This window comes from Pygocentrus nattereri, chromosome 29 (assembly GCF_015220715.1).
Source record: "Pygocentrus nattereri isolate fPygNat1 chromosome 29, fPygNat1.pri, whole genome shotgun sequence".
Classification (NCBI taxonomy): domain Eukaryota; kingdom Metazoa; phylum Chordata; class Actinopteri; order Characiformes; family Serrasalmidae; genus Pygocentrus; species Pygocentrus nattereri.
In genome coordinates this window covers 21,314,040-21,339,050 of record NC_051239.1, presented here as the reverse complement: position 1 = coordinate 21,339,050, position 25,011 = coordinate 21,314,040, and the positions used below count along the sequence as shown (strand labels likewise).

At 37.5% G+C, this 25,011-nt stretch overlaps 1 protein-coding gene across 2 annotated transcripts in view; it reads left to right on the top strand.

The window, feature by feature from the left end:
- Window positions 1-3,963: 3,963 nt before the first annotated feature.
- The window catches only part of LOC108434415 (GNAS complex locus), a 32,593-nt gene continuing 11,545 nt past the window's right edge, over window positions 3,964-25,011 (top strand). The window contains exons 1-4 of one of the 2 annotated variants that reach the window (XM_017709514.2): window positions 3,964-5,416; window positions 17,173-17,245; window positions 19,757-19,811; window positions 20,653-20,772. In XM_017709514.2, the coding sequence (XP_017565003.1) occupies window positions 5,278-5,416; window positions 17,173-17,245; window positions 19,757-19,811; window positions 20,653-20,772 (387 nt within the window). In that variant the 5' untranslated portion in view covers window positions 3,964-5,277. The remainder of the gene's footprint in view (window positions 5,417-17,172; window positions 17,246-19,756; window positions 19,812-20,652; window positions 20,773-25,011) is intronic. The other variant, XM_017709516.2, reaches the window with a different exon arrangement.

The following is a 25,011-nucleotide window of genomic DNA, read 5'->3' as shown; positions in this document are numbered from 1 at the left end:
TGCATTTCATATTTTTTATGTTTGAGTTTGAATCTTTGAACAGTTTGGTGAAGTTTCCATTCTAATATCAGGTTATTCACAGATAAAACCTTATACAGAGAAAAACTTAGATCTTAGAATCAGAAGCTCCACTCTGTCAAAGACTAGTTCAAAATATACTACACATGGCCATGTGGACTTTTTGTTTATAAGTAAATGTGCCTTACATTCTGAAAATCAATGTGAAAATATTTCGTAATATATAGTATATTGCAAGAAACATTTTATCATATTAAGCCTACATACATCCAGTGTGAAAGAAACATAACGCTTATTAGGGTTGGAATGCAAGAATGAAAACATAAAAAAATATTGATTCTGCTCAGAATAAAGGATTTTTAAAAATGTAATTTCTGAGCCCTGATCCAAGATTTCAGTTTTATGAGGTTTAATTGGTTGGAACAGGCATAACGCACCAGTAATAGCATGTTTTTAAAATGCTATCAAAATCTGCTAATACAATGACTAGTTCCATCGCCACAATAAAAATTTATGATCTCCCAACAACGATGTTAACTTTAAACAGCTAGGTCTCTTGGGAGCTTTTATTTTTTACTGCATTTTAATAAAAAGCAGATGGGTAGTGTTGTACATATACTGACATTACCTACAGTATGTTCAGAAAGTGTGATAGAACTGATAAACTAGGCTATTGGGACTGTAGTTATTACATGTGTAACGGATGGGAGCGAGGAGGCGGACACGTGTTGAGGTAAGCGATGTTTATTAAGGGCAAATCCAGGGTCATAGTCAAGCCGGTCCAGGGTCATACATCCAACACGGAGAGCAGGAGGGACAGACATGACAAAATGAACATTGAATCAAACACCAAGAAAAGACAATACATCCAACAATCCAGACAATTCAAGCAATGACCAGTAACCAGACAGGGGAAAACACAGGGCTTAAATACATAAGGGTAAACAAGGGACAGGTGGAAACACAGGTGGAGACAATCAGGGCCGGAGTAACCAAAACAAGGGGATGGACTAGGAAACCAAAACACATGCACGTGGAAGATCAAAAAGCACATGGACCGAACTGGGAGGGGCCAATCGTGACGCATGGTACATGTTGCAGCAACCACATTCAACAAACATGTCCACCCATTTCTTGTGAATTTTGTCAATTAACTTTCACCTACATCCTTGAAAATTCACTGCACATCTAGAATTCCCCTACAGGCACCCAAGGCAGGTATGGTTTGGTACCAGTGGTTCATTTTTTTCCTCTTATATTTTGCCTTTTTGGACCACCATAAGTTTTAGATTTAAAGGCCCTATAGGTCACCTTAAATTAGACATTTTATAACCAGTTGCTACTGTGGATACCTGTTGGATTGGTGTGGCTACGATAACCCCCGAGGGAAGTGTCATGATCATGTTGCATGCAAACATGCTATGCAAAAGTGTGAATAAAAAGTGTTTGAAACTTTTCCTTTTCTGGTGCCAGGCCCTATATTCACAACCATTGGATAATATTGACCTTTAAAATATTTCCTGAAGATTTAGAGAAGCCATCTTTACTGGCTTTTTTTTCTGAGATTCAGGTATGGACAGTCTTACTTTGGAACTTGGGGCTGTGGACCTTAAAAGGCTCCTATGTTATCCGATCCCTCCTCTAATTTGAGTCTACCAGTACCTTGTCTGCTATCAAACATTATGAAATGAAAAATACGATAAAAGTGACCCCAAATTGTTGAGCAGCTGAAATTCTAGATCAACAAGAATGGGAAAACATTTCACTTTTAAAACTATAGCAGCTGGTCTCATCAGTTCCCAAACACTTACAGGGTGCTGTTAAAAAAAGAGGTGATGAAACAGTGGTAAACACGCCCCAGTCCCAACTTTTTTGGAATGTCTTGTTGGCATCCTATTTAAAATGAGTATATATTAAAAAGAATTATCAGTTTCAACATTTGATATGTTGTCTTTGCACTATTTTCCTTGAAAAATATGGTTTACATGATTTGTGTATCATGGCATCCTATTTTTATTTACATTCTGCACAGCATCCCAACTTTTTTGGAAATGGGCTTGTATTGCTGTATTTATTAGCTGTATTGTATAAAAGTTTCTTTGTAAACAAGCAGACTGCAACATCTATAAGTGTAATATTTAATATGAAATAAGTAACTGTTTTTATACAACCAATCATGTGAGCCTGCCTTTGTCAAACACTGCAGTTTAAAATGAGTACAAGTTATGCATACTATTATTAGTTGATTATAAAATGTGTTTGAACTGTAAAAATGTTACATATAAGACCTACAATATCATCAGTGTGTTCATTAGAATAATCCATGTACAATGGACTGAATTGAGTTTAATATTTAAAGTTGTGTATTCTATGTATGTTTATGTCTCATTAAAAAGACATGATAATCATCAGGACAAAGTGCAGAAGGGATAAGTTCATTAAGTAAACTTGTGCACTAAGGCTACAAATGACTATTTTAATGATACTGTATTGACTGCTCTTCGCCAAGCTACAATGTCAACTGACACGTTTATGCTCATTTGTTTTAAAGCAATAAACCATGTTGTTCGACATGCGTCCATGTACTGTAGCTGTGATAGCAGACTTAGTCACAGGGAGTAAAGGGGATCAGTTTTGATTTTTGAGGGTCATGGATGGTGGGGTCACTGTGGTTCTAGTGAGCACATCTTGGCAAAAGCCCAGGGCTGAATTAATTCCCAGTCCAGCCCTGCTTGTCGAATTACATCTAGCATGATAATGGTGTTATATAAAAATTAGCTTCAAATTACAGACATTGGTTCCCCACTGCTCTAAACTACCACAAAACAATGTCTCAGACATCAGGCAATCTTTTTGTAAACCATTTCATCCAACAGATTTTAGCGAGCTAGCTTGTAGACACACATACACTCACCACCCACTTTATTAGGTACACCTTGCTAGTAAAAGGTTGGACCCCCTTTTGCCTTCAGAACTGCCTTAATTCTTCGTGGCACACTTTCAACAAGGTGCTGGAAACGTTCCTCAGAGATTTTGGTTGGTTATTTGAGTTGCTGCTGCCTTTCTATCATCTGGAACCAGTCTGCCCATTCTCCTCTGACCTCTCACATCAACAAGGCATTTTCGTCCACACGACTGACCGCTCACTGGATATTTCCTCTTTTTCGGACCGTTCTCTGTAAACCCTAGAGATGGTTGTGCGTGAAAATCCCAGTAGATCAGCAGTTTCTGAAATACTCAGACCAGCCCGTCTGGCACCAACAACCACGCCATGTTCAAAGTCCCTTAAATCCCCTTTCTTCCCCGTTCTGATGCTCGGTCTGCACTTCAGCAAGTCGTCTTGACCACCTCTACATGCCTAAATGCAGTGAGCTGCAGACGTGTGATTAGCTGATTAGCTATTTGTGTTAACAAGCAACTAAACAGGTGTACCTAATAAAGTGGCCATTGATTGTAGACATCTCGTTTGTATCACAATACTTTTCAACAACTCTTTCCTCAGAATGGAGCATTTCATGTCAAACTACCCTGAACGACTGAATTAAGCCATGCAATGTTAAAAAAATGGAATTTCCTCTTTAAGTGTCCAGTATTACCTGCTAACCCACAGACCTGAATCGGATTAATTAACTGGTACAATATAATAATAGAAGGTACAAGAGACCTTGGGCCTGCTATGTTTTTCCGTTCCCTTACCAAATGCATAAATAAGCTTACACCTAAACCACGACCTCAGTCTTACTATGTAAATAAGGCTTAGTCGAAAGCCCAGTGAATTTAACAATCCCTACAAAACACGACGATCCTCCGGGTTTAGTCCACACACTGCTCATCACTCATCCCCCGTGTTTCTCGCCTGGCCTGGAAGAGCAGAGGGCGCCTTTCTCCGCAGAATTTCAGAACGCTGACGTTCTGAAGTAATCATGTGATTCGGTCCGTTCCCAGGGTTCAGCGAGAGCTGTTTGCCCCACCCCACCTCTTCAGTGCTGGCTATCCTCACTGCCCTGGTCCTGGAGGAAAAAAAGAGAGAAGAATAGCGTAGAAAATACAGTCTTTTCGCGGAGCTCGCACATCAGCCCGTTCGCCGAGGGACTTCCACGGCAGGAGTGGAGGAATGTGACGAACGCCGTTCTGTTCGCCAGTCTTCGTGCACGTGCGCGAACGTAGCTACTTCGAATCCCTGAAAGAACACAAAGCTGAGGCTGTCAGTGGACGAGCCAGTTAGCTGTACGAATATGGAGGAAAGCCGAGAGATTCGCGTCGTTTTGCCATTTTAGCGCATTAGGATCACGACGAGCGCTGCTTTTGGGCTAGTAGGGACTCGGCTGACAAGGCTTTCCGACGCTAAAGGACGTACATGTATTGAATCTGAAGAGAAGCCCGAGAAGGCCCCTTGGATTGGGGGAAAATCAGCATAGAGCAGCAGCCATCGCAGAAACGGCGAAAGGAGGAAAAAAATTGAATTATTTCCCCAACACCGAACGACATACACGGAGCCTTAGCGCAAAATACGTGATCCTTTTATGGAATTCCGGCTTTTTGAGAGGGAATGAACAGCGCTAGAAGGATACGCATGCAGTTCGTGTAGTTTAAATAATTTCGCTTGTCTGGCTAGCTAGCTAGGCTAGGCTAGGCTAGGCTAGGGCCGCCTCTGCGTGGAACGGGGCTGCGACTAGGAAACGAGGAGAGAGAAACACGGCCTTGTCGGTGTTGAAATGTTAAGAAATAAACAGGACCCGTCTCCGTCTCACTCGGCAGTGCACAAAAAATCAAAACGAGCTATTTTCTCAGTCGGATGCTCCAGTACGTAGGGCGAATCCTCTTCGTGACATGAAATTATCCTTCGTTGTTCGCTATTGGAAAGTTGAGGGTGGAGGCCTCGAGTGATCAATGTATGGATGGATAATAACCTTCATCTTCGTCTAGGACATAAACTTTAGCTTGTAAAAAGCGAAGACCTATTCAAACGCTCGAGAAGGATCGTCGTTATTTAAAAAGTAGGCTAATGTCCCCTTTCACCCAGAGCTATGAAAAACGCGCATAATGAACTTATTAGTTACACAGCAATGTCATCGCTGAAATAACAGCGGAGGTAGGCTATATGTTACACTGGGACGACTTTGGAAGATGTATAGCCTACATGTCACCGACAGTTCGAACCATTTCGTGGATCAGACGGATCTAGAATAGCTCGTTTTATCTATTTATTATTATTTTTTTCGATATCCCCTCTCCCCTGGACCTTTCTTTCGCGGGAAGATGGGCTGCCTGGGGAATAATAAGACCGAAGATCAGCGGAATGAAGAGAAGGCGCAAAGAGAAGCGAATAAGAAAATTGAGAAACAACTTCAGAAAGACAAGCAGATCTACAGAGCCACGCACAGGCTGCTACTTTTAGGTAAGTTTCTAAAATGGGAAACGGGTGTTTTTGGAAAGGCCTGTGACTATGAAAATACTTGTTTGGTTTGCAGCTGCAGACCGAATTCGCCTGTGTTTTTTTTTTTTTATCTGCCAGGCCAAACATTCAGTGCAATACAAATACCGCCCGTTTCTTTTAGACTCATGTGTCAAAACTAGTCCTAGGCGAATTTGCAAAGCAGACTGAAATGGCCGTTTGACTGATTCGCGTGTGACGTTGGAAGATGTCTTTTAAATCACGGATACTGCTGTATCATCTTTTATTTTGACTATGTAGTGGAGTAATATTGGTGTCGTTTGTAAATTGCCGGATTCAGCTGTTATCCCCCGCCGACATGTGCGACATGTATCAGCATGTGGGTGTGTTCTTGTTAAACTGGTAATGTGGAAGTATCGCTCTATCTGCAGACTTGTATCTCGATTAGTGTACTAGAAACCTCTGCAGCGTTTAGGTTTGTCTCCAGTTTTTTTCTGACCGTTTTATTGGCTTGCCTTGGGCCTTCATTCTGTACTTCAGGTGGTACTTTTGGATGTTGTAGATTCGGTATTTTTATAGCTTAGCCGCACGCTCAGGCCTACCGGTAGTCTATTTCCGTTCGGGCGGAAGTCGTGTTGATGTCGAGAACCGAGCTAAACACATCATGTCATAACACACAAATGACCGTTTGTTGACCGCGGTGGACAGAATTGAGGTCTAAAAAAACAAGTGTAAAATATTTGATCCTGATGGACCACCTTTACAGTTCCTGTGCTTTTAAACTCGTTTGGCCTTCTTCTACACATGGTCATGGTGCCAATCTGCCTGTTAGACCCCAGGCATTTGTGTGTAAAATGGCTTGTTTGTCTGTTTATTTTTGATCTCTCTCTCTCCTCTCCCCTGGGTCTTTCCTTCTGCTTCTGTCATTTGGTCGATGTTTTCAATAACTTTTGTTCATGAATAATAACAAAAACCTTTAATGGACAGTCATGGTAGGTTTTGGCTGCTCTATCTTCCTTTCTGGGTTGCTAAAGTAAATGATCAAACATGGGGAAATTGATTGTGTCCATTTTAAAAAGCTTTGATATGGTTCTGATTGAAAGCTGGTGAGCAGAAGTACTTATTTACAGATATGTCCAGTAGCAACTGATATTGTCCTCCTTAAAGGGAAGTTCCACCAGTTTTTGTAACTTTGAGTAATTAAGTCCTTGATGTAAACAGTCACTCTGAGTTGTTCCATGTGAAGTGGTTCTTTGTAGAGAAATGTACAGACTCGGATTTCTTTGCAGCAGTGGTGATGCAGACCAGGAGGTATGGTGTCTACATTACAAATACAGTTATTTTATTTGCTATCTAAAACCACCAGTGAACATATGCAGGCTGTTTGAGTTTTTAAATGTAGTGTTCATAGTAAATAGTGATAAATCTGAAAACTTAATTTTTCTTTGGGGCTATTTTGCCTCTCAGTGCTCTACATATACTCCTCTGCTATGAGTGGATTAAAATGAATGGATTAAAATGGATTTCAAAAAACAGCTGCCATGAAACAATGTTTCAGACACCAGTAGCCTATATCTAAAATTTCTTGCCATAACTTTGTGAGGAAGCATTCAAAGACATTAAACTCTTCAGATGTCTGGTCCCTATTACTACCACGGTTAACACCAGTAGCCTATATCTAAAATTTCTTGCCATAACTTTGTGAGGAAGCATTCAAAGACATTAAACTCTTCAGATGTCTGGTCCCTATTACTACCACGGTTAACGTTTCAAACTCCGCACGTTTTTCTAGAACAGAGCATTTCACACTGAACCACTCTGAATGACTTTGTTTACATCTCAACCATGTAATTGTATACAGTTTTTTGACAAATCAGTGGAATTCCACCTTAAGGCCAAGGAACACCAAACATATTGCAACAAACACCAACAATTTTAATGTTTGTAGTTGTCTTTAAAATGTCCAGAAGAAGAAATGACAAACCAAATGAATGTGGAGTAGGGTTGAGCAATATGGCAAAAATCAATATTTGATCATTAAAAATATTGTGGTGATACATATCACAGTATTTCATTTCGCTGAGGTTTAAAAAGTTAGACAAGATTTTAAAGAGCCAGTAGTGCTATGTTAAAAAAAATGATGAACTAGGAATATAGTTATGTCTGTTTAGTGTTTTTAATACTGCGTTGCACTAATTTAGTTAAACATGGCTAATCTCTTTGTAATGGAACATGCAGTTGATTTGTTTTCTAAGCACTGATAAAAATCCAACAAAGTGTATTGTGACGGTGTTGCATAGTTAAATGCAATAATGATATTGTCATATTGCCCAGCCTTACATTATAAAACATTCTAGACATTTCTGAATGTGTTTGATCACTGTTCTTTGTCATTTACATTTGTAGCAATGACCTGAGCCTTGTCTTGTTTTGAAGAACAATGTCACTATACAATTCTCAAAGAAATAATTGTGTAGTCTGTGATTATCATTTGTAATGGTTCATGTACATAAAATTCCATACAGTTTGGTTTCTGTGGTCTACATACACACATGCTGTAGTGATTTAGGCCTGTAGTTAGCTATTTTTAGTCTTACTTTGTACCTAGCAACATTCTTCCAATCTTCTGCCGTATCTGTATAACATTAGGAGCCTGTAAGTTAAAGCTATTCAAGTAATACTAGAATTGTAGCACTTGACATTAATGGCTTAACGTGTAATATAGTGTGTGTGTGTGTGAGATGTATTCTGTGTATAGCTACCTACTTCTTTTAAAAAAAAACTTTGTATATTCGACCCTTTAATAAAAAAAAACAAAAAAAAAAACTGAGCTCTGTTGCACTTCAAAACACGGGTGTCTCAACCAGGCACAAGCCTCAGAATTTTCAGTTTAATACAAAGATTTTTAAAGGGTTGCATGAGTACAACATGCAAAATTTCTTTCAACAGTTCTTCTCCATTGGTCATCAGATTAAACCTTTATAGAGATTCAGTGCTCTATTAACAATTAGCAATTTTAAATTGTCATAACGGTGTGAATGAGCCCTTATCAGTGAGGCTCAGAAAATAAAAAAAATATTCTCAAACCCCCAGAGCCTACCAGGTGTTATTTTACTCTGGGCCACAAGACAAACTTACCTGACACTTCTAGTAATATATTGTTAATCTGTAATCACAGCTGGTCATAGTTTTGTTGCATTGGAAGAAGCTGTTGCTACTCAACAACAACTTCTACTTTTTTAGTAAAAGGAGTATAATGGCATGCCTGTTTGCATGCAATCTAATGCGGCATTAATGTATTATTTATTTATTTGCATGTAATAGTTGAATAATAGAGCTAGACATTGCATTGTACTATAGATTATCAACTTGTCTTGGTTTAACTGTACTAATTTTGCAATTGAAGTTTTTAGTAAGAGGTGAATTGTAACGGGAAATACGTTTTTTTTCTGTAATGAAGGTGGTAGTAATCATAATATAGCTTTAATATATTTTTTTTTAGATGTAAAATCCACTCTCAATAACATATGGGGTGTGGGGGTAAGGAAAACTCATAAATGGGTTTTATATTTGAAAAATTCTTGTGTGCATTATGTTTTATTTTTAATGTTGAATTGGTAAAAACATTGTGATCATACTGGCAAATTTACTTTGTGTTGAGATATTTCTCTGTGATTATTGAGTGAAAGTAAAATGTGGAGTTTGCTGTTGTCTAAATATTTGAGTGGAGAATTTTAAATCATTTAGTTTCTAAATGATGAATATTGATTTAATGAGCATACTTTCAAGTCAGATTTTTTCTATGATAAATCTTACAATATGGTAAGACTTTTCATACTTGTTCTGTTAGTTCTGTAGAACAGTATCATCAAACTTGCAAATTTCATCAAATGCGAGATTTGCTCTCTCAGTACTCAAACTTTTCTTGATCTTGATTAATGTTACAGGGTGTCGTTTTCATGGTACGATAACCTACACTCTTAGAAATAAAGATGCCTAAAAAGTGAGATACCTAACAAGTCGATTCCAATCTCGATTTGGGTGCCAAGATGCAATATAGAATTTTTTTTTGATGCATGTTGGTGCAGCTCTGTCTTTAACAGATACTGTAGTTGAATTTGTTTGCCTAAGCTCATGCATGGGTTAAGATTTGTTTGTTTAATCATACTGTATTATTATTTGTTGTCGCACAATAATTTAACTGAGAGTTTACCAGGTACATACTTATATAAAAACTCAATTTGTACTTTTTGTGTACCTATTCAGAATCTTTCAAGGGTGAATTGTGAAGCCTCTAAGAATTGATTATTTTTTCCACCCTTCCATCCATCCATCCATTTTCCAAGCCGCTTCTCCGTCAGGGTCGCGGGGGGGGTGCTGGAGCCTATCCCAGCAGTCTTCGGGCGAAAGGCACGATACACCCTGGACAGGTCGCCAGTCCATCACAGGGCAGACACACAGACAGTCACTCACACACTCACACCTAGGGGCAATTTAGCATGTCCAATTGGCCTGACTGCATGTCTTTGGACTGTGGGAGGAAACCGGAGAACCCGGAGGAAACCCACGCAGACACGGGGAGAACATGCAAACTCCACACAGAGAGGACCCCGGTCGCCCGGCCAGGGAATTGAACCCAGGCCCTCCTCGCTGTGAGGCGACAGCGCTACCCACCACGCCACCGTGCCGCCCATTTTTTCCACCCTTACTAGCAGGTTTCTTCATACCATAGAAAAACCACTTTTATAAATTGGATGTGTGCATCTGAGGAACCTCTTAAACATCCACAGCGTTCTATGACGAACCCTTAAAACCTTCACATTATGTGAAGGTTCTTAAATCACAAACCTTTTTTGAGCATGGTTCTTTAGGGAACCAGAAGTTCTTCAGTGGCATCAGTCAAACCCTTTGTGGCACCATTTTTTTGTTTAAATTGTGTAATCAAAAAAATTTCATTGTGGTATTAAGCACAAAATGATTATGAAATGTACCTTACCACTCATGCCTTAATTTGTTACATAATGCACTAGTATTGTTCTTAAATGTTTAATGAATTTACTTATCTTTTGGACTTTACATTTTTCCTTTTACTTTTTTTAGCATGGTTGTAACATAGAAATGTAAGCAGTAGTCCTATGCAAAAACCTTGTGCTGTGTGAGAGACATAGAGATCACGGTAGTGCTGACAAATATTATTTTGCATAGTTCTATGTGTGTGAGGTGTTTTTGAGAAATATCACAGTCATTATAAGTGAAAACGACCCTTATTGATCAAAGTTGCATATAAAAGAGCACAGAATGGACTTCCTTTAATGACATACAAACTACTCAACATGTGATTCATGAAACTTTCATGCTGCATGGTAACTAACAGAGATTTAAGCTCGCATGAGTGCCAGCCTTCTATTGCTTCGTTTACATATCATTTAAGCGAAGCTGCCTTAAATTGAAGCTGGTCTTTCAGTGTGGAGCCAGTAATGGCAGCATTTGGCAGAACCAATAGCTGTGCTGTTGGCAGAGTTTGGTAGTGAGTGCACTGCCCCCTGTACTGACCAAAATTTAGTGTTAAAATTCTGAATTTAAATAATAAAATCTGACAATCAAAACATCGTTTTTTTAAGATGGTAAAGTAGTGTAATTGTGTAGTGTTTTTTTTTTTTTTCTTCGCTATAATATCCTGATTGATCATTATTACAGTGCATGAGTTACTTCTGCACTAGCTGTGTTTTGTGCTTTTTTTTTTTTTTTTTTTTTGTCATGTCAATAATATAAAGCAAAAACACTGTGGTATGTGTTTAATAGAACATGGAATAATGTAGGAATGTGAATGTAAAAAGAAAAAAGTACATCCACATTTTTGCTGGATTGCCATTTGTTTTATTTTTATTCTTATAATAGTTTTGCTTTGCAGCTTTTTAAACTACTAAGCTTAAAGTTACATGCACTCCTACAAAACATGCTTTTGATTGTACAGATATGCCGAAGATGAAATTGATGAACACCAAAACTGTCTCCGAAATTTGCACACACTCATTTTAAAATAAAATCTGACAGTACTCAACATGGTTGAATAAGAGTCATTGTGGCTTAGGACGGAGTATTGTCAGCAACTTTACCATACGCGTCATTACACAAATGTCACAGTGTACAACAAACATTTTTGTTCAATGTTCACCATAAAATTTGGTTTAAAAACTACAGTAATAGTGAACACATGGTTAGGAGAAAGATGATGACTTTTTGTGTTAATGTTAACCTTAATAGATTAAAACAGCTACAGGTATATTATATAAGTATTGTAGGGGACAGTCTAAGAACTTTGGTCTACATAGGTTTTTTTGTCAAGGCAGAGAGCCAGACCAGTGACTTTTATGTACTTGTAATCACTAAGGGTGCAGGACACAAGTGAAGATATTAACTTTATCAGTGAACAATAAAAAAAATTATGTTGGGTTGGGTTGTATTGTATTGTTGGCAACTATTTATTCTTAGTTGCCAAAACGCTGTCTGATGTTTGCAGATATCCCAATACATTCTAATTAAAACAAGTTTTATGTATTTATCGTCAGCAATGGCAGAGTTCTTGCAGTCATTTGCTAGCCACATGTGGAACGTTCTCCTGACCTGTAGCGTGATTTGAATAGCAGTAGAGAGTTAGCAGTGTAGCCTGCGTTTCCGTCAGAATGGGACTGTAGGTGTGTACTTCCAGTGTTCAGAATTTTATTCAAGTGTGGTTTGGTCTACTGAAATACTTTGCTGGGTCCACTTTCGGACTGTGATCTGCCAGTTGACAGCCCAAGCCATAGACATCTAGTTGGTTAGTAGTCTCAGTTAGCAAGAGCTTACTGTTGATACTGTTTTCCATGCCTTGCATGTGTTAAATTTAAGCAAAGAATTGAAGTGCTGTAAGTAACTAAGGAATTCTGCACTCTCCTACAACAATGTGTGAATAATCTATGTAATAATGATTTTTAAAATGGTGTAGCTGCTGTTGTGACGTGAACGCTGCAAAACGCTTGGCAATGCAATGATATTTTAGCGTTACTGCGATTTAAATTGTCAAATACACTTTTCTGAGCACATTGTGGACATCGGTATTTAAGATGTAACAGTTAAAGATGTAACTGCTCACTATAGTGTTTCAGTATACAGTGAGCACAGTTAGACCTGTTTAATTGGATATAGTGAAGTTCAGTTTGTAAAACTAAGTGTAAAACATTGTAGTTGTGAGTTTATTATTATTTTTTTAGCATTTTTATGTGTGGCACTACAGGTTCTGTTTTATGTTACAACTTAAAACTAAAATATTTTGATGCGTGTTGTGATATTTTTGCTCCATCACCCACAGCTGCAGTACTGTGCAATAATAAGAAAACACCCTGCATTTATTTAAGTTCCAGACAAACGGCTATGTGTAAGTTATTTGTTTTCTAGAGAAATTTCTGAGAACAGCAGCAGTTTCTTTGATTTGGAGATTGGGGGAAAATATCACTGCAAGTTCTGAAAACACATCTATCTAAAAGATTGGGAGCTGTACTAATGGCAAAGGGTGGACACTTTAATTACTAGAGTTTTTTTTGACACTGGGAAGTTAAAAAAACCTGTACTCGATTGCAGTTTTCACTTAGCAAGTAGTTTGTGCTGAGTTAATCAAACACTGCACCCAAGGCAGACACCATGTTCTCCAATACAAAGCATTGTGTTGGTATTACATTTTTGGGATGCTTCTAAGGATCAGGGATCAATAACCATGGTTTTATAGTAAAGATGACAGGTGATGTATTTCACCTGAAACTCACAGCAAGTGTTACAACTGGACGTTAATGTTTCCTCTTCCATCACTTTCGTCATTTTTATATTCCACTCAGAATCTATTCAGTGATTTATTTCCTGCCTTAATACGGCGCGAAGAGTCAGATTTTATCTGAAAGGCTCTGAATTTGTGTGCATGATGCAATTTCTGTAAATGAATTCAGATGTTAGTTGTGACTAAATAATTGTGATTGTGTTGGCTATTTCACTTTAAATCCCTAAGTTATTACTTGTTAATGACTGATCAGTGTTGGTTACTGGGGTTTGTTCCTAAGGTTGAAATGGTGTCCCATCTGAATATATTTGGTTGTTAAACTGTATATGATGTTAAAAAAAAAAACTACCAACTAGTAGTTGTATGCTATACTATAAGGAATATTCGGTTTCAAAATTGGTTTGTTTCTGCTTGTACTCTCTTGTAATATTGACTCTGACATGGGGTCGGAAGAAAAAACAAACCACATTTTGTTAAATGAAGTATTGCAAATAGTTAACACTGAACACTCAGGTAAAAGAGCCTGCACATATTGACCCTTATTTATCAAAGTAGTGTATGGTCAGATGTAAACAAAATGGTTGCACTCAGGTCTTTCTGTCATGGTTTTCTTATTAGTCAGTTTCATCTACAGCATATCTGTTCAAAACTCACATCTGCGCAAATGTTTAACAATCTTAAATATTGCTTGACTTGTGGTTAACTAACCATAACCATTATTGATATATTGTATAATGTCAGTAATGAGAGTAAAAACTAAAATGTACTTACCAGCACAGAAGAATCTCATACACTAAAACATCCTGGCTCCCTGCTGAAACACTTGCATGAATTAGGCCATGCTTTATGTACATGATACAGACACAAGGTTCTGGTATGCTGGCGCTTGATTTTACGCAGTAATGCCAGTTCTTCATTTGCACTTAAATCTCGGCTTGTTTCTACATTGTTCAAAGTTTTCATGAATCTGAAACAAAAAAAGCATAACTTTGATGTATAAGGGCCAGTGTACATGATGAAATCTTTTGGGGTGGTGGAAAACGTTCTTTGAAAATCAGTAGTTTTTAAAAAGAAAAATGTGTTCACAGAAATTGTCTCCAGTAATCCTGGCACTTCTTTCCTGACACTTGTACTTTCTCGCAGCCAGGCATGTTAATGTTATGTTATGCTGTACTTGCTTTTCCATTTCAAGACATCTTGCAGAACGAAGCAGTTGCACGACAAGTACCATTGTGGCAAAGAAAAAGAAAGTTAAGCTGAGGTCTCACTGGCAACAGTAAAATCATTTAATAGGTGTGTAGGACCCTGTGCTTTCTATCATTGTACAGGGTGAGTCAAAAGTCACAGGACACATTTTATTTTATTTTTTATGCTGTCACAAGCCTCGACACAGTGCTGAAGGTGGTGTTTCTTGTGGATTTTCTCAGCATACACAATTTGTTTGAGATGACCCCAGAGATAAAAGTGGATAATATAAAATAAAACGGTGTCCTGTGACTTTTGACTCTCCCTTTATAAGAGATGCATAAGGTAGTCTTTGTTTTCTTTTTGTTTTTTGTGTTTGTTTTTTTGAGCAAGCTGATTAAGAGTTCGGTTCAGTAAGGGATTGTTTTGCTTAAGCAAAGTAACCATAAAACGTGACTGAGTATTGTGTATTCTTATTCATGTCTTATTTGGAATGTTAAACAATACACAAGCTGAATAAAAATTGCAGAATTTAGTTCATGTTTATATAACGCTGTTGCCATAGGTACCTCGTATCTTAATTTTTTCCCCCAGTTTTTGATCATTTGAAAATACTTGTTACTCTATGTAAATTTCATGATGAATTTACTAAAGTATGATAAAGTATGTTTTTTCCTTCTGTAAAGTTACCATTTTGGAGGAACAAGGGTTTCTTTTTCTTTTTTTCTTTTTTGTTTTGCACTACAGTCTCAAAGTTGGTAAATCCTTTTTTTGTCCTACAAAATGTGTGGTATTGCAAATAAAATTAATCTGTATTTCAATCAGGGATTACAGTGCTGCATATTGTATCACAAGAAATGAATATCAGTATGTGTATTATGACAAGGGCAAACCCTTTTCAGACCTGCCTTGAAAAGTATTGTCAGTGATCCTAATGTGAGAACTGGATATCCAAAATATTACTGTCTTTTACACATTTTGAGCTACTATTATACAGGTTCCCAAAAGTGGCAAATGACAGACAGCAGTACACAGAATGCATGCTTAGCATGCATGACCACACACAGACACATTGCATACAAGCACATGTGGTCAATAAACATGTTTGTGCATACAGCGTATACAACGTATGTGTATCAAAAGTGTATGTAAAGTTTTAAAATATTGCTTTGTTCCTTGTGATGAACTGTGTTCCTGAAAGCCAAGGTGAATCTCTACATTCAGTTTTTCTTGCAATAACTCTCTTAAAATGAATACATATTAAATTAGGATTGACAATGCTTTCCATACCCAGAGTGCATTGTAGTGGGTAACAGAAATATTACAGTTAAAAAAAAATGAACAGTAATTATAAACTATTAACATATGATTTATTGTCATTTATTGCTGATTGCTGTTTTTAGAATAAAAATGGAGCAAAATTATTGTGCCTTGGAGCATAATTTAGTACTGCAAGACATCATAGGCTAATCACTGTACAGAACAATTCTTTACTAGTCTCTATGACAGCATTTGTAAAGTTTCTGAATACTGTAAAACTCCAACAAATTTGGAAAATCTTACTGAAATGTCTATTTCAAGCTGTGTGTTTAAGGTAAAGCATGCTAAAAAGTGTTTGCTAATATTACAAGGGAGTTCCCATTGACATGCTAATTATTTTGTACAATGCTACTTTCTAAAGTAAAACTGTCTCTGGATTAAGCCTTGTTTTATTCATGATGAGACCTAAATAATGATTTTCATGATTGTTTTACAGATGTCAAGTGTTCATGTATGTGCGTTAATTGTCCCTGATGTATCCCAGATGTGGTCCTGTGTGCTATATTTATGTCCCCAGGATGACATGCATGTTAGTTTGGAGCCCCAATCGTGACGCCCTTAAAATGTTGAAAACATGAACATAACCAATCTAGCCTGGAAATCATAGTGATCTGACACACTTTTCAGGACCCCCCACAAAGAGGCAAACTGGAGAATTGTTTTTAAAACTGTAAAACTATCCATAACATTACATAACCGTTGATTTACTATGTTTTAAATGGACTTTATATAGTAAGCTCTGTTCTAAGTGGAATGCTTAATAAACTTAAGTTTATTCTGCAAGCTAAGGGCTGCCTAACAAAATGCCCTAAAGTTTTCATTGAGAATCTAGAGCTTTAACCAAACAAATTCTTGAAGCTTATGTATGTGATTTTTTTTTTTTTTTTTTCCCTTATAACCCTACATTTTGTACAGTGTCCTTGACTGACCAACAGAAATATTTTGCTACAGTACAGTCGAGTTAAGTAATTGGAAAGATAATGATGTATGTACAAAACAAACTTATTGTTGTTTTGTCAGCTAATTTTAAAAATGTCCTAGCACAGTTAAGGAACATATTCAACTGTCAGTCCCTCCACTGTCAGGGACAACTGTCCGTGTCGAGAAAGGCGCTTTTAAATTAAATTTATTGTTATTATTATTATTATTATTATTATGTCTTTAAAACTTTGGGTAAAGAGGCTAGCCTAGGGGAACGTTTCTCTTAAAAATTCTGCTTGTTATGTCTCTTCCTCCTCCTCCCCCTCCTCCTCTCCTTGTGGCCATGTAAAGTGCATTACCATTTTTGGGTTTGGAGTCATTGTTTAAAAGTTTAGGATCTGTGTTTACTTTTTGTTTAGTTTCAGATAAATGTAAAAAATGAAATTAAAAATCCTAAAATATGAATATTTAGTGTACTTCATACAGTTATTTTGGATAAACACATTTTTTCTCTTTTTTTTTATAGGTGCAGGAGAGTCTGGAAAGAGCACTATTGTCAAGCAGATGCGGATCTTGCATGTTAATGGCTTCAATGCTGAGTGAGTATTGATGCAACAATGTATATACTATATCTTCATCTGAATGAAGACTTGGACTTGGATGTTGTTTAGTCATCAAAAAAATAAGAAAGGTGCATAAATCTTGAGTAAAGCTCTGTTTTATTATGCTTTTCTAACCCACACTGCTTTAACTAAACTGTGCGCTCCCCTTTGCTTCACTCCAAGTCTAAGTAACTTAACTAGTGAAATTATCTAGTGAGGAATGGCCAGCCAAACAACCATAACCACATTAAAGCTGGATAATGTTTATAGTAAGCCATGGATGCAATCACCTGAGCATGTAGACTCATTTCACGTGTGTGTGTGTGTGTGTGTGTGTGTGTGTGTGTCCTTCTATGTATGTATGTCTATTAGGATTGAACTTTTCCCCATATTTTAATACATTCAAAATGTAACTGAATATTACTGTAGGACGGTGTTACAGGGTGTGATCCTTCGTTATTTCAACATGGTAAATCAAAAAGAGTAGTTTTCTTTCATTATCACTAATTAAATAAACACAGTGCACAAAATCTGAATATTTTCAGTTTATTGGTGAATTTCATAGCTTCTCACCTTATTTTAAAGAACATCTCATTGTACTTTAAAAAACATGGTAACTTTACAATTATTACAGGAGAAGAGCCTTCTGACAGCAGTGGGCTCTCATTCACCAGGGCTGCATAGACTCATATCCTAACATCAGTCCTACACAAAGAGTTAAGCCATATTTGCATGCAATTGGTTTATTAAGGGAATGTGTGTTTAAGAAAAATAATCAACTTCTTTTCAGTGATGAAACTGACCCATCTGTGTGGCAAAGAAATTGTGGCAAGAGGCATGAATGTTGGGCTGTAACTTGAATGTTTGCATCGCACATGATCATTTGATGCACTATGTCTATGTGAAAATTTGATATTGCGTGTATAAAGTAATGCTTTGACAATTGGGTAGCATTATGTGAATGTAAAATGCATACATGTAGCTGCCACTTTAATCAGCCTGTGAGATCTTGCTTCTCAGATTTTGTTTCTCCCCTTGCTAATGCGCTCTCAGTACAGAGAGGATGCTCCCCAGTTCTACAAAGTTCTGCCACCTAGATTATAGCATGCACTGTTTCAGTAACCAGAAAAGGTTTACTGTGAATATATGTGCTAGACGACTAAATACAGTGAGCAGCAGCGGCTAGGGAAAAAAAACATGGTTTCAAATGCAATTCAGCACCTGTCTAGAAAATCCACTGCAATCACAGAGATTTGTACCCGGACTAAATATATCAGTTGACTACAAAGTTTTGTGAAAATTGCAGGTAATTTGGCCTGTAATTTTGACAGGGAAAGTGGATGAAAGCCAGGACTGATCCAGACAGAAATGAAATCTCAGAGGAGCACTTACAAATGAGAAAATTACATCAGGACTCCATGTAAATTGAATACCATCTAAATAAGCTTCATGACTGACCAACAGAAATATTTTGCTACAGTACAGTCGAGTTAAGTAATTGGAAAGATAATGATGTATGTACAAAACAAACTTATTGTTGTTTTGTCAGCTAATTTTAAAAATGTCCTAGCACAGTTAAGGAACATATTCAACTGTCAGTCCCTCCAGGAATTTGCAATCACAATTTCACACAAATTGAGCCAAAATTCATAAGGGCGTTCTATTAAGTCCCACTATTATATTAAAATACATAAAACCTTGTTTGTGCTTAATATGCCGTTCATGTAGATCCTTGCAGATTTGAGAGTTTTTCTAAGAATTCACATTACTGACATGTGAAAGGAGAAGCACATTTTGTGACCAGTGAAAGTGGTTTCGTTTTCACATGAGTTTCCTTCTTCAGCAGCTTCCAAAAGTTGGCTGACAAATGGGTAATACATGAAAACCCATGTCGTGAAACTCCCAACGCAGTTATTGTGCTGATGATGCCTCTAGAGGCAGTTTGGAAATCTCTAGTTAGTGATGCAACAGAAAATATGCCATTTGGATATGGCAGACATTTCACAAACTGACTTGTGGCAAAGGTGGCATCCTCTGATGGTGCCAAGCTTAAAATCACTGAGCTCTTCAGTGCTACCCATTTTACTGCCAATGATAGCCTATGGAGATTTACCTTGTGCTTCATTTAGCACTCCTGTTAGCAGTGGGTGTGGCTGACAGACCTGAGCTTAATTAATGAGGAGGGCTGTCTACATATATTTGTACATGTAAATATATACATACAAATGCATACCCATATATAGAATGTAGAATCTTTGTTCCGTTATCTATTCTTCCCTTTTCCCTTCACTCAAACAGACCCTGTGTGCAGACCCTGTGACTTTTAATGAATGTCATGTTGAAAATGTAAATGGAGCCTTCTCTCCCAGCTAACAGAACAATGTGAACAAACAAGAAGAAAACTCAAGCATCCTGAGCTTTTGTATTATTCAGCACACTTCTTTGTTACAGAGATGGAAAACCGATGATATTTAAGTCATGTCTAATTACTTTTTTCTCTTTTTGCAGAGAGAAGAAACAGAAGATTCAAGACATCAAGAACAATATAAAAGAGGCCATAGAGGTCTGTAAATTCCAGTCTGTGGATTTTTTTTGTTTTTCATGTTTTAAATGATGAAAATGATAGCTTGTGCTATATGTGATTACAAAGCATTTGCAAAGGGAAAAAAATCTACGAGAGTGATACCCAGCCACATCTAATTATGTCTGAATATTATTATGCACTCAAGCCACTGTGCATTTTTGCACCATTCTAGCTCCAAACTGAATGACAGTCATATCCGATTAAACAAAGTTGATAATACATTCATTTAAACGCCTTTTTGCATACTACATGTCATTGTATGATATTTTAGTCCTGGAAAAGTCTATACATATTACTGAGATTGCACAGTTAGTTGTAAAATATGTCCAGTCACAAAATTTGATACAGAGTAACTAATTATATCTGGTCATGAAAAAAATCGCATGCATTCTGTTTGAAAGCTCTGGCAAATTTCTTAGGTTTTCACTAACTGTCGTGTGTGTGTGTGTGTCTGTGTCTGTGTGTATGTGTGTGTGTGTGTGTGTGTGTGTGTGTGTGTATATATATATATATATATATATATATATATATATATATATATATATATATATATATATATATATATATATATATATATAAATGATTTAAACACACTTTAGCTAAGTTCTTAAATATGCCATTTATTGGCCGTTAATAACACTGTCAACTATGATTACTCGTAATAGTAATGTGCGTAACTTGTCCGCTCACAAATCTTGTGGGTGCTTTTCTCCCAGGGTCAACTGCTTTGTCTTATTTAGCTATAGGTTTGATTTTTCTTTGCTAATTTTACACAAATGTCCTAGTGGTCAGTAAGTATTAATCATTGTCTTGTTTCCAGACTATCGTGACAGCTATGAATACTCTGACTCCACCCGTCCAACTTGCCTGTCCAGAGAACCAACGACGAATTGAGTACATTCTCAATTTGTCCAGTCAGAAGGACTTTGAGTTCACATCTGTAAGTATGGCACTCTTGACATTTCACAGATAAGAAAGGAGCAAAATGCACAATTGAGAAATTACAACCCCAATTCCAATGAAGTTGTGACGTTGTGTAAAACATAAATAAAAACAGAATACGATGATTTGCAAATCCTTTTCAACCTATATTCAATTGAATACACCACAAAGACACTATATTTAATGATCAAATGGATAAACTTTATTACATTTTTCAAATATTCCCTCATTTTGAATTTGATGCCTGCAACACGTTCCAAATAAGTTGGGACAGGGGCGTGTTTACCAGTGTGTTACATCACCTTTCACAGTTTGATGTACAACTTCAGTTGCTGAACAGTCCGGGGTCTCCATTGTTGTATTTTGCGCTTCATAATGTGCCACACATTTTCAATGGGAGACAGGTGTGGACTGCAGGCAGGCCAGTCTAGTACCTGCACTCTTTTACTACGAAGCCACGCTGTTGTAACACGTGCAGAATGTGGCTTGGCATTGTCTTGCTGAAATAAGCAGGGATGTCACTGAAAAAGACGCTGCTTGGATGGCAGCTTATGTTGCTCCAAAAGCTGTATGTACCTTTCACCATTAATGGTGCCTTCACAGATGTGCAAGTTAGCCATGCCATGGGCACTAACACACCTCCACACCATCAGAGATGCTGGCTTTTGAACTTTGTGCTGATAACAATCCAGACAGTCCTTTTCCTCTTTGGCCTGGAGGGCACGACATCCATGATTTTCAAAAACAATTTGAAATGTGGACTCAGGAATCAGACCACAGGACACTTTTGCACTTTGCGTCAGTCCATTTCAGATGAGCTCGGGCCCAGAGAAGACGGCGGCGTTTCTGGGTGTTGTTGATATGTGGCTTTCGCTTTGCATGGCAGAGTTTTAACTTGCACTTGTAGACGGAGCGACGAACTGTGTTCACTGACAGTGGTTTTCTGAAGTGTTCCTGAGCACATGTGGTAATGTCCCTTACAGAATGATGTTGGTTTTTAATACAGTGCCCCCTCAGGGATTGAAGGTCACAGGCATTCAATGTTGGTTTTCTGCCTTGCCGCTTACTTGCAGAGATTTCTCCAGATTCTCTGAATCTTTTGATGATATTATGGACTCTAGATGATGAAACCCCTAAATTCCTTGCAATTGCACGTTGAGAAACATTGTTCTCAACAATGTTGTTCACAAAGTGGTGAACCTCGCCCCATCCTTGCTTGTGAATGACTGAGCCTTTCAGGGATGCTCCCTTTATACCCAATTATGACACTCACCTGTTTCCAATTAACCTGTTCACCTGTGGAATGATCCAAACAGGTGTTTTTTGAGCATTCCTCAACTTTCCCAGTCTTTTGTTGCCCCTGTCCCAACTTCTTTGGAACATGTTGCAGGCATCAAATTCAAAATGAGTGAATATTTGCAAAAAACAAAGTTTATCCGTTTGAACATTAAATGTCTTGTCTTTGTAGTGTATTTAATTGAATATAGGTTGAAAAGGATTTGCAAATCATCGTATTCTCTTTTTATTTATGTTTAACACAACGTCCCAACTTTATTGGAATTTGGGTTGTACATGCAAGACTGCTTTATATTATTTTGGCTTAATTGTGTGACTTAATTGTGTAAAGATTATGTAATTATGTAAAGTTGATGTTCATGATGATATCTGGAATGATTTGGGAAATTACTTGGTTTATATGAATATTTTAATTACTATTAATAAATGGCAGAATCTGTGCAGATGGTAAACTATGCTTCTTTTTGCTGATTGAAAGCAAAAATAGACCAGTAAAAGAGCTAGACTTACCATGTCTTCAAGTCCAGAAATTCTCAATTTTGTGATGGGAAATGATGGAATCAGTTTCACACAGTAATGTTTTTGAGTCTTAAGTCTAAAAATCTAAATATGGAACTTGAATGAAAGCAAGTCAGAGTAGAAATGCAGGAGACCTTGTACAATTAGTATGAAATTGTTGTGTAACAAGGTGCACATTGACTGGGTGGAAAGCTGTGGACTCTTTTCTAAATTGCCTGCAGTTGGTGAATCAACTCTCTTTTTGACATCAACTCCCAGTCCTGCTGCTTCTGTAGTGAATCATGTTCTAACAATGTGCATCAGTGCACATATGCGCATACACTGTGATGTACTGAAACCACCAGAAATTTTAATTATATGCTGATACATTTTGTCCATACCACTCACTACTGTTAGTATGCTAGTTACAGATATATAGCGTAGATCTTCCAGACAACTTCGCTGTACGTTTTGATTTATCCAGGCATTTACGTGATTTTAAAAAAACAAACAAAAAAACAAAGCAGCAACATTTTTAACTGTGCTGCATCAAGGGTCATATTTCTGTAATGATGAAGTAGATCGCAGTTAAAACATGTGGCATTGCAACTGCAATATAGTGTTTTGTCCATATCAAGCACACATGCCTGGTGCAGTAACTGTATGGTTGTATGGTTAGCATTGCTAATGCCTTGGTTACCATGACCCCACATTTGCTTTCATATAGATCTTGCAAGTGTTAATAGCTGTTGCTCTCTCAGTAATATAACATCAGCAACACATTGTAGGCTCCTTAGTACCACAGTGAAATTGTGCCAAATTCAGATGTCGCTGCAGAACTTATTCGGAAAAGTTTGGTTGAGACTGAAGCATATCCAGTGAGGGTACAGCTATGCTGTGTTAGCCAGCTCCTTTGAGACTTTCCATACGTGTGAATTGAGTTGTTCGGGGATTTAAAGTGGAGGGGATAATTAACCGTTGGTCTCTCTTCCCCCTGCTCATTAACAGCCTCTGGGGTTTTCATAACCCTTGGGAGTGCTCGGAGCTGCCATAGTCCTATGGGTCAGACAGTTAGTGTTCAGGCCCCAACAGAATCGTGCACAATTGTTTACCGTTTCAAATGCTTCACAGGTAGATTCTGATTTGGATGTACAGATGAGCTTGGGGGATAAAGGAAGTAAAGCAGCTACTGCAGTGTGTATTGTAAAAAATTTCAGCAAGTAATATATGGCCAATAGAAGGCTAAGTTTTTAAAAGTGTTTTAATCATTATGGTATTTGTTAGGCCTGGCGTAAATAATTTGAATATTCCAGTATTCGTTTGTTACATTTAGAGTTGGTTTGAGAAGCATTTTACAGTTGTAGCACACCATGTGCTACCCCGGGAGGAAGAAGGGATGCTGGAGGCAGGCGTGACGGTGGCTGCAGTCATTTTCTTTTATGTTACAAACAAAATACAACAAAAAAGGCCACTATTCAGTGTCCTCCAACTCTAAACAGACTTTTTCAGTCCTTTTGCACACACAAGCTTCTCAGCTCTCCTTATCGGCTGTTAGTCTGTCGTTCTCTTCTTTCTCTTCCATCTCCGCTTATTTTAAAAGTACCAACCCTGCCGAAGCCAAACCAGTGTCAGCTAGTCTAATTACGGGCAATGTGAACACCTAAGCAGAGAGTGCTAGAGAGCTTGCTGCTATAGCTCACCACAACCATCCCCGTTCTGCAGGTCAACCGATAGGATCAAACTGTTTCTCATGGCTCGGGCACCATCCTCATGCTGCTTCTCATGGCTGTCATCAGTGTATGGGGCTCAAGTGGGGCTCAAGGTGCACTCAGATCAGACTCGTTGTCAATTCTACCCTTAAACATTTATTTAAAAAAATATATTTTGTTAAAAATCTAGATAACTTTTAGTTTCAAAATTATCAAACATCATAAATACGGAAAGAAACACCAGCATAATGGCTAAATATTTGAGTATTCAGATTAATTTACTATTCATTTATTTATTTGATATTCAGAAAATTCACCTTGTTTTTAGGAAAACACACAACGGTAGCGTAAACTGATGTTCTTAACAGCCTAGGAATTATTTTTAATGTAGTTTAGAACACACAAAATGGACTCAAAGTGGCAGGGCTCACATTTTGACAGAGGTAACATGGGAGTGTAGCTCAGCCGTTGTGGATGAAAACGTATCTGTTGGAAAATACATCCGGACTTAATTTTGAACTACAGTACTATGCTTGGTTTATCCCCTTGGTAACTTGTTTGGCTTCTGACTCTATCCGCTGCTAATCTAATTATGTTACTTTTGTGTTGTCTGAGGTAACTTGATCTCTTCTGTCATTGCAGCCCTTAACAATGTGTTTGTCACAAGAACATGAGTTATCTTGCAGCCCTTATTGTAATGTAACTTTGTTCATCCATATCATATAACCATAAAG